The 9,222-nt window shown below is 43.1% G+C and overlaps 1 protein-coding gene across 2 annotated transcripts in view; it reads right to left on the reverse strand.

Annotated features, from left to right (window-relative positions):
- Positions 1-9,222, reverse strand: part of CDK12 (cyclin dependent kinase 12) — a 67,622-nt gene that overhangs the window by 42,825 nt on the left and 15,575 nt on the right. For both annotated transcript variants that reach the window (XM_021713676.1, XM_021713675.1), the window contains exons 4-5: positions 4,578-4,754; positions 1,025-1,164 (exon numbers count right to left, since the gene is read on the reverse strand). In XM_021713676.1, coding sequence (XP_021569351.1) covers positions 1,025-1,164; positions 4,578-4,754 — 317 coding nt within the window. The remainder of the gene's footprint in view (positions 1-1,024; positions 1,165-4,577; positions 4,755-9,222) is intronic.

Genomic DNA, 9,222 nt, shown 5'->3' on the forward strand with positions numbered 1-9,222 from the left:
AAAAAGGGCCAGGTGCAGTGGCTCATGCCTGTAATCTCAGCATTTTGGGAGACTGAGGTGAAAGGACTGCCTGAGCCTACTGGTTCGAGACCTGGACAACTTGGTGAGACCTCATCTCTACAATAAATCAAGAAATTAGTCAGGCATGGTGGCACATGCCTATAGCTCCAGCTACTTGCAAGGATGAAGCAGAAGGACTGCCTGAGAGTACAGCAGGTCAAGGCTGCGGTGGCCGTGAGCATATCATTGCACTCTAGCCTAGGCGACAGAGTGAGACTCCAACTTAAAAAAAAAAAAATTACAGCCGGGCTCAGTGGCTCAGCCTGTAATCTCGCGCCTTTGGGAGGCTGAGGTGAGTGGATTGCCTGAGCCCGCGGGTTTGAGACCCACCTGGGCAGCGAGATCTCACCTCTACAGTAAATTAAAAAATTAGCTGGGCGTGGTAGCACATGCCTATAATTCCAGCTACTCAGAAGGCTGAGGTGGAAGGATTGCCGGAGCCCGGCAGGTAGAGGCTGCAGTGGCCGACAACGGCCACTGCACTCCAGTCTGGGCGACAGAGTGAGACTCCAACTCGAAAAAAAACAAAATTACCTTTCTTAATTCAAAAAATTTAAAAAAAAAGAAAAAAATAAACTCTTGCCTTTCTTGTCTGATTTTTATGAGACTTGGAATTAATTTTTAATTTAGTATTCAGTGAGATCTAAAAATTTTGAATCATTAAAATATATCAGTAATTCAAATTCATCATTTTATCTTCAAGGACATCTCCCTTGCCTAGCCAATTGCAACCTACAAATTTTACTTTTACCCTCTCTTAAATTCCAAGCAAGCTATAAAATGTTCAGACTGAACAATAAAAAGGAAAGTTTTACACAGTAATAATTACACTTATACTACTTTTTTGGGAAACTGTATTCTACTAATAACTTTTAGAAATCAAATTAGAACTCAAAATTTACTTTTGCTAAATTCACTTAAATTGTTAACCTTCTGACATCTAAAATTTTGTGGCAATATTTACCTGTGTCTTTGTCCTTAGCTTTATATACTTGGCCATAAGTTCCTTCTCCGATAATCCCAATAATGTCAAACTTGTCTACACAGCGTTTCCCCCAGTCACTTTCTGTTTGTCTTCTTTCTCCATATCGAGGACAACAAATTCTAAAAATTAAAAACAATAAAAAGGTTATTTCTAAAATTTAAATCTGGTCAAATAAAAAAAACAATTCTTTTAAGCTGGACATGGTAGCTCAAGCCTGTAATCCCAGCACTTTGGGGGGCCGAGGTGAGAGGACTGTCTGAGTTCACAGGTTCGAGACCAGCTTGGGCAACTTGGTGAGACCTCATCTCTAAAATAAATCCAAAAGATAAAGAAATAAATAAGCCAGGCTGCAGTGGCAGTGAGCATGGCAGCAGTGGTAGCGCATGCCTGTAGTTCCAGCTACTTGGAAGACTGAAGTGGAAGGATCACCTGAGCCCAGCAGGTCAAGGCTGTGGTGGTCCTGAGTGTGCCACTGCACTCCAGCCTGGGCAACAGGGCAAGACTCCAACTCAAAAAAAAAAATTATTTTATGATGATTTCACTGATTTCAGTATCTCCTATGAAGTTTTTACTAAAAAGAAATCAAACGATATGAAATACATAAAGCTACAACATAAAATCGGTAAGCAGTCTCTCACAATACCTAAGACACAGATTTCAGGTTTCAGAAGGACATAAAACCAAATCATAGATTTGTTCCTTGCTTCCTGACCTCTCTTGAGTATTGGCTTCAACTACAGAATGGGAAAAGAATCCCTATTATGCTATGGTACCAGGCAACCATGAAACAAAATATAAAACTGGCAATAAAACATGCTTAGAAATTAGTAACTATTATAATGGTAACTATTATTATTAACTATTATTTTTAACTGGTCTCACTGTGTTGCCCAGGCTAAAGTGCAATGGCCCAATCATAGTTCCCTGCAATCTCGATGCCCTGGGCTCAAGGGATCCTCCCACCTCAATCTCCCAAGTAACTAAGACTACAGGTAGGCGCCACCACACATGGTTAATTTTTTTTATTTTTTAGAGACAGGGTTGTGCTATGTTAATCAGGCTGGTCTTGAAACCCTGGCCTCAAGAAATTCTCTCACCTCAGCCTCCCAAAGCACTGGGGTTACAGGGCATGAACCACCATGCCCAGGCTATTTTTATTCTTAAGAGAGAAGTACTAACAATCAGAGGATCAGAGCCAAGCCAGGCACGGTGGCTCACGCCTGTAAACCTAGCACTCTGAAAGGCAGGGGCGAGAAGATTGCTAGAGCCCAGGAGTTTAAGACTAGACTAGGCAACATAGTGAGACCTTGTCTCTACAAAATATCAAAAAATTAGCCAAGCATGGTGGGAAGCAACTATAGTCCCACCTACTTAGGAAGCTGACATGGGAGGATTGCCAGGTGTTCGAGACTGCAATGAGTCAGATTGTGCCACTATACTCCAGGCAGGGCAAAAAGTGAGACCCTGACTCAAAAAAAAAAAAAAAAAGAAGATTAGACCCAAATTATACCATATTTCTGACATGGCAATGTATATACTTTAAGGAAAAAAAACCCCACATTTACTAATTTTTCATTAATTTCTTTTTTTTTTGTTTTTTTTTGAGTTGGAGTCTCACTCAGTTGCCCAGACTGGAGTGCTGTGGCCACTCCCGGCCACCGAAGCCTCGACCTGCTGGGCTCCGGCGATCCTTCCGCCTCAGTCTTCCAAGTAGCCGGAATTACAGGTATGCGCTACCACGCCCAGCTGATTTTTAGATTTATTGTAGAGACGAGGTCTCGCTGCCCAGGCGGGTCACGAACCCGCGGGCTCAGGCAATCCACTCACCTCAGCCTCCCAAAGGCGCGGGATTACAGGCTGAGCCACCGAGCCCAGCTCATTAATTTCTACATGGTTGACACACTCAAAATAAAAGTGTTTTTATTCTTCTATAAGACTCCAAATATCATCAATTAAAGACACAATGGGATCAGAGTCACTATATACCGGGTTTTCATATTTTTCTTTTTTTTGAGTTGGAGACTCACTCTGTCACCCAGGCTGGAGTGCAGTGGCATGCTCACAGCCACTGCAGCCTCAATCTGCTGGGCTCAGGTGATTCTTCTGCCTCTGCCTTCCAAGTAGCTGAAACTACAGGTATACACTACCACACCTGGCTAATTTTTCATTTATTGTAGAGGTGAGGTCTCACCAAGTTGCCCGGACTGGTCTCAAACCCATGGGCTCAGGCAATCCTCTCATCTTGGCCTACCGAAGTCCTGGGATTATAGGCTTGAGTCACCATGCTCACTCTACTGTTTTTTTTAAAACATAGACAGGTATCTATGGGTGCAGATAAATGATCTGGTCGTCTAGAAAGGCTTTTGTCCATTAAAATAAAGAATATACTTTAGGACCAAACTATTATGATCTTACTGGTGTGGGTTGTGGAAGAAACGTGAGATTTAGCTCAAAAGTAAGGAAGAGCCGGGCTCGGTGGCTCAGCCTGTAATCCCGCGCCTTTGGGAGGCTGAGGTGAGTGGATTGTCTGAGCCTGCGGGTTCGAGACCCGCCTGGGCAGCGAGACCTCATCTCTACAATAAAAATAAAAAAATTAGCTAGGCGTGGTAGCACATGCCTGTAGTTCCGGCTGCTCGGAAGGCTGAGGCGGAAGGATCGCTGGAGCCCAGCAGGTCGAGGCTGCGGTGGCCGGGAGCGGTCACTGCACTCTAGTCTGGGTGACAGAGTGAAACTCCAACTCAAAACAAACAAACAAAACTACTATGATCTTACTGGTGTGGGTTGTGGAAGAAACATGTGAGATTTAGATCAAAAGTAAGGAAGAGCCGGGCTCGGTGGTTCAGCCTGTAATCCCGCGCCTTGGGAGGCTGAGGTGAGTGGATTGCCTGAGCCTGTGGGTTCGAGACCCGCCTGGGCAACTTGGAGAGACCTCATCTCTACAATAAATCAAAAAACTAGCCAGGTGTGGTAGCACGCGCCTGTAGTTCCAGCTACTTGGAAGGCTGAGGCGGAAGGATCGCTGGAGCCCAGTGGCTTGAGGCTGCAGTGGCTGGGAGCGGCCACTGCACTCCAGTCTAGGCAACAGAGTGAGACTCCAACTCAAAAAAAAAAGTAAGGAAGATCCCATGCTAATCTGAAATGCAGGAAAAATTAAATTAAATTAAAATTAAAATAAAGGAAAAGTTGGGTGCAGTGGCTCACACTATAATCCATTTGGGAGACAAGAGGCAGGAGGATTGCTTGAACCTGGGAATTCAAGACCAGATTGGCAACATAGTGAGACCTCTTCACTACAAAAAAAAAAAAAAAATTAGCTGAGCATGGTGGTGATCACCTATTGTCCCAGCTACTTGTAAGGCTGAGGCAGAAAGAGCGCTTGAACTCTCAGGAGTTTGAAACTGTAGTGAGCCATTACCATGCCACTGCACTCCAGTCTAGGAGACAGAGAAAGACTTCAACTCAAAAACAAAACCAAAAAAATAAACAGAAAGAAGAAAACTGTAATTAAGGATAGACTCCTCCAAAAACTCACTTTGGTCTCTTTTTATATGGTTGCTGAGGTGGTGTGATTGCCTTTGGTTCTGGAGAGTCTGGGGGAGAAGGATCACCACCAGGGAGCTCTGGAGGGAGAGGGAGGTCTGTGAGTAAATGACGTGTCCTTTGTTCCTTCTCTTTCTTTATGGGTTTTGAAGGAAGAGTTTCTTTTGGACTAAACAACAGAAAGGAAGAGAAGAAAAATATTACAAATACTTTAGAAAGATGCAAATAAAATTTTTCAAAGCTTATAATGCTTGACTATTAAAAGATTAAGAATTTTACTTTTAAAGTAAAAATCTGTAATATAAGAACATAGAATTTAACACACCTAAAGATATTTAAATTTTCAAAACGAAAAATGTATAGTATATTAAAGAAACAATGAAAAATGTGATATAACTTGTAGGTCCTTTATCAAACTCTTAATGTCCTTCCTAAGATTTCATTTTGATTTCTGTTGAGATAAAATACAATGCAGGAAGTAATCATCTGAAATTCACAAAGTATTACTGCAACTCATGGAGTTCATCAACCCTAATCTATATTTTAACAAAGATTTAAATAACAAATAAAAGTTCAAAAATTTAACACTATTATATTACTAAAGATGTGGTTAGACTTAGAAAAAAGAGCCTGTAATCCCAGCACTTTGGGAGACAGAGGCAAGAGGACTGCCTGAGCCCATGGGTTCAAGATCAGTTTGGACAATGTGGCAAGACCTCATCTCTATAATTAAAAAAAAAAAAAATTAGGTGTGGTAGCATATGCCTGTGGTTCCAGCTACTTGGAAGGCTGAAGAGAAAGGATCACCTGAGCCCAGGAGGTCGAAGCTGTGGTGACAGTGAAAGTGCCACTGCACTCCAGCCCGGGTGACAGAGTGAGACTCTGATTTAAAAAAAAGAAGGTAGGGCTCTGTGGCTCAGCCTGCAATCTCAGCACTTTGGGAGGCCGAGACGAAAGGATTGCCTGAGCCCGCGGGTTGGAGACCCACCCGGGGAACTTGGTGAGACCTCGTCTCTAAAATAAATCAAAAACTAGCCGGGCGTGGCAGCACGCGCCTGTAGTTCCGACTACTTGGAAGGTTGAGGTGGAAGAATCGCCTGAACCCAACAAGTTGAGGCTGCAGTGTCCAGGAGCCTGCCACTGCACTCCAGTCTGGGCAACAGAGTGAGACTCCAACTCAAAAAAAAAAAAAGAACTCAGAAAAAAGAAATAGTTATTTGAGTGTTTTGTAAGAAATGCAACTAAATGTAAAAGATATCTACAAAAAGAAAAAGAAAGGTAAGTTATAAATCAAAACTAGGCCAGGGGTAGTGTCTCATGCCTATAATCCTAGTACTTTAGGAGGCCAAAATGAGAGGATTATTTAAACCAAGGATTGTTTAAACCTGGAAGTTCAAGACTAGCCTGGCAAACATAGAGAAACCTCGTCTCTACAAAAAATAATAGCCAGGCATGGTGGCATGTGACTAAAGTCCCAGCTACTTAGGAAGCTGAAGAAAAGGACTGCCTGAGCCCAGGACTTTGCAGCTGCAATGAGCTGTGATTGTGCCACTGCATTCCAGCCTGGGCAGCAGAGTGATACCCCGACTCTTAAATAAATAAATAAAAGCTAGTGAAAAATTTACTGAATTATTCTACTCATTGTAAGTAGGAGGCAACCTTCTCTCTGAACAGCCAAAATACATAGCCATCAAACTAAAAATCTAAGGAGAAAGAGTCCAAGCAACTATCTCAGAATCATTACGGCTGCTGGCAGCAAAAGGCCTCTCATGATCATCAGCAAATTACAGTAGGCAGTGGTGGGGGGGAGATGGATAATTTTCCTAAAAAACATGGGAAAAGTCACTTTTCAGATCCTGTTCTTTAGCCATCTCTACTTAAATATTGATTTTGAGTCACAGTCTCACTGTCACCCAGGCTGGCTATCTATTCATCTTTCCAATCTATCTAACTTATCTTTTTCTATCTATCTATCTATCTATCTATCTATCTATCTATCTATCTATCTATCTATCTATCTATCTACCTACCTACCTACCTACCTACCTACCTACCGATCTATCTACCTACCTATTTGCCTGTCTATCTAACCTATCTTATCCATCCATCCATCCATTCATCTATTTTGAGTCAGAGTCTGTCACCTAAATTGGAATGTACTGCAGCCTCGACCTGCTGGGTTCAGGGGATCCTTCAGTCTCAGTCTTCCAAGTAGCTGAAACTACAGGTGCACACCACCACACCCAGTTAATTTCTTGATTTATTGTAGAGATGCAGTCTCATCAAGTTGCCCAGCCTGGTCTTGAACTCATGGGCCCAGGCAACCTTCTCAGCCCCACCTCCCAAAGTGCTGGGATTACAGGCATGAGCCACCATGTCCAGCTTCAATTTATTTATAAGGAAAAATTTTGTGCCATGGACATCATCAGAAAAGATAGATAACTGTAGTACAGCATACTAATTTACATGTACAAATTAAACCAAGCTAGATAGCTGCACTTTTCTATCCCTCCACAGTATCAGGAGGTTGAAAAAGACCTTGTCTCTACAATATATTAAAAAATTAGTTGGGCACAGTAGCACTTGCCTGTAGCTCCAGCTACTTGGAAGGCTGAGGTGGAAGGATCACTTGAGGCCAACAGGTCAAGGCTGCAGTGCCTGTTAGCATGCTACCACACTCTAGCCTGGGCAACAGGGTGAGGCATCGACTCAAAAATAAAAAAAAAAATTAAAGTGGTAAATTTGTATTAAAAGTTTTAGTTGAGGCAACCCCTTCAGGGTCCCTTCCCACTGTGGGAGCTTTTCTGTCCTCTCAATAAATCCTGCTTTAAAAAAAAAAAAAGAAAATTAGGTGAATACATAAAAAAGGGGAACAAGGCACTTTTTTTTTTTTTGGAGTCAGAGTCTCACTCTCTCGCCCAGGCTGGAGTGCAGTGGCACGCTGCCTCAGCCTTCTAAGTAGCCAGAACTATAGGCGTGCACTACAATGCCCAGATAATTTTTGATATACTGTAGAGACGAGGGCTCACCAAGTTGCCCAGGCTGGTCTCGAACCCCTGGGCTCAGGCAATCTACTTGCCTCTACCTCCCAAAGTGCTGGGATTACAGACATGAGTTACTGTGCCCAGGAGCCAAGCTTTCTACTAGCAAAATCCTAAAGCAAAGTTGAATGTTCATACGGATTCTTTCTTTTCTACACAGAGCTCAATACTTTTAAAGATACAGCCTTTAAGAATAGTATAGGCTGGGCACAGTGGCTCATGCCTTAATCTCAGCATTGCTAGAGGCCAGGAGCTTGAGACCAGCCTGTGCAACATAGAAAGACCTCATCTCTAAGAAAATAAAAATAGCCAGGCTCGCCGGGCTCAGTGGCTCAGCCTGTAATCCTGTGCCTTTGGGAGGCTGAGGTGAGTGGATTGCCTGAGCCCGCGGGTTTGAGACCTGCCTGGGCAGCGAGACCTCATCTCTACAATAAATAAAAAAATCAGCCAGGCGTGGTAGCACCTGCCTGTAATTCCAGCTACTCGGAAGGCTGAGGCGGAAGAATCGCCGGAGCCCAGCAGGCGAGGCTGCGGTGGCCGGGAGCGGCCACTGCACTCCAGTCTGGGTGACCGAGTGAGACTCCAACTCAAAAAAAAAAAAATAATAAAATAAAATAAAAATAAAAATAAATAAAAGGAGCCAGGAGTGGTGGTGTATGTCTGTAGTTTCAACTACTTGGTCAGCTGAGGTGGGAGAACTGCTTGAGTCCAGGAGTTTGAGGCTGCAGTGAGCTGATAGCATCACTGTACTCTAGCCTGGGCAACAGAGCAAGACCCTATCTTTAATACACAATAATAATGTAGACTCATCGAAGTCCAGTAAACTCCAAATGAACCAAGCTATTAGAAAAACAGAAGGAAAGATTTTAAAAATCCTATGTGTTTAACTGAAATGTCTTCAAGTATACAGATCATCTCCTTAAAGCAGGACTATATCCATCAATAACTATGGTCATGCAGTCATAAAAAATAATTAAATCATGTCCTTTGCAGCAACATGGATGGAGTTAGAGATTATTATCTTAAGTAAACTGACTCAGAAACAGAAAACCAATCACCACATGTTCTCACTCATACATGGGAGATAAACAGTATAAAGATGGAAATAATAGGACACTGGGGACACCAGTAAGGGGAAAGAGGGGAGGGAGATTAGAGATCAGATACTACCTAAGGGCAAAATGTTCACTATCTGTGGAATGGGCCATCTGAGACCCAAATCCCACCTTTACACAACATGTCCATGTAGTGAGCACACACACATATCCCTGAATCTAAAACAAAAATAATTTAAAAAAAATAAAGTCATGGCCGGGCTCGGTAGCTCAGCCTGTAATCCCAATACTTTGTGAGGCCAAGGCGAGTGGATTGCCCAAGCCCATGGGTTCAAGACCAGACTGGGCAACTTGGCAAGACCACGTCTCTACAATAAAACAAATATTAGCCGGGCATGGTACTGTGTGCCTGTAGCTCAAGCTACTTGGAAGGCTGAGGTGGAAGGATCGCCAGAACCCGCAAGTCGACACTGGGGTGCCCTTGAGTGTGCCACTGCACTCCAGTCTGGGTGACAGAGTAAGACTCCAACTCAAAAAAAAA

Source organism: Carlito syrichta, unplaced genomic scaffold (genome assembly GCF_000164805.1).
Source record: "Carlito syrichta isolate Samal-C Ts95f unplaced genomic scaffold, Tarsius_syrichta-2.0.1 Scaffold304662, whole genome shotgun sequence".
Taxonomy (NCBI): Eukaryota; Metazoa; Chordata; class Mammalia; order Primates; family Tarsiidae; genus Carlito; species Carlito syrichta.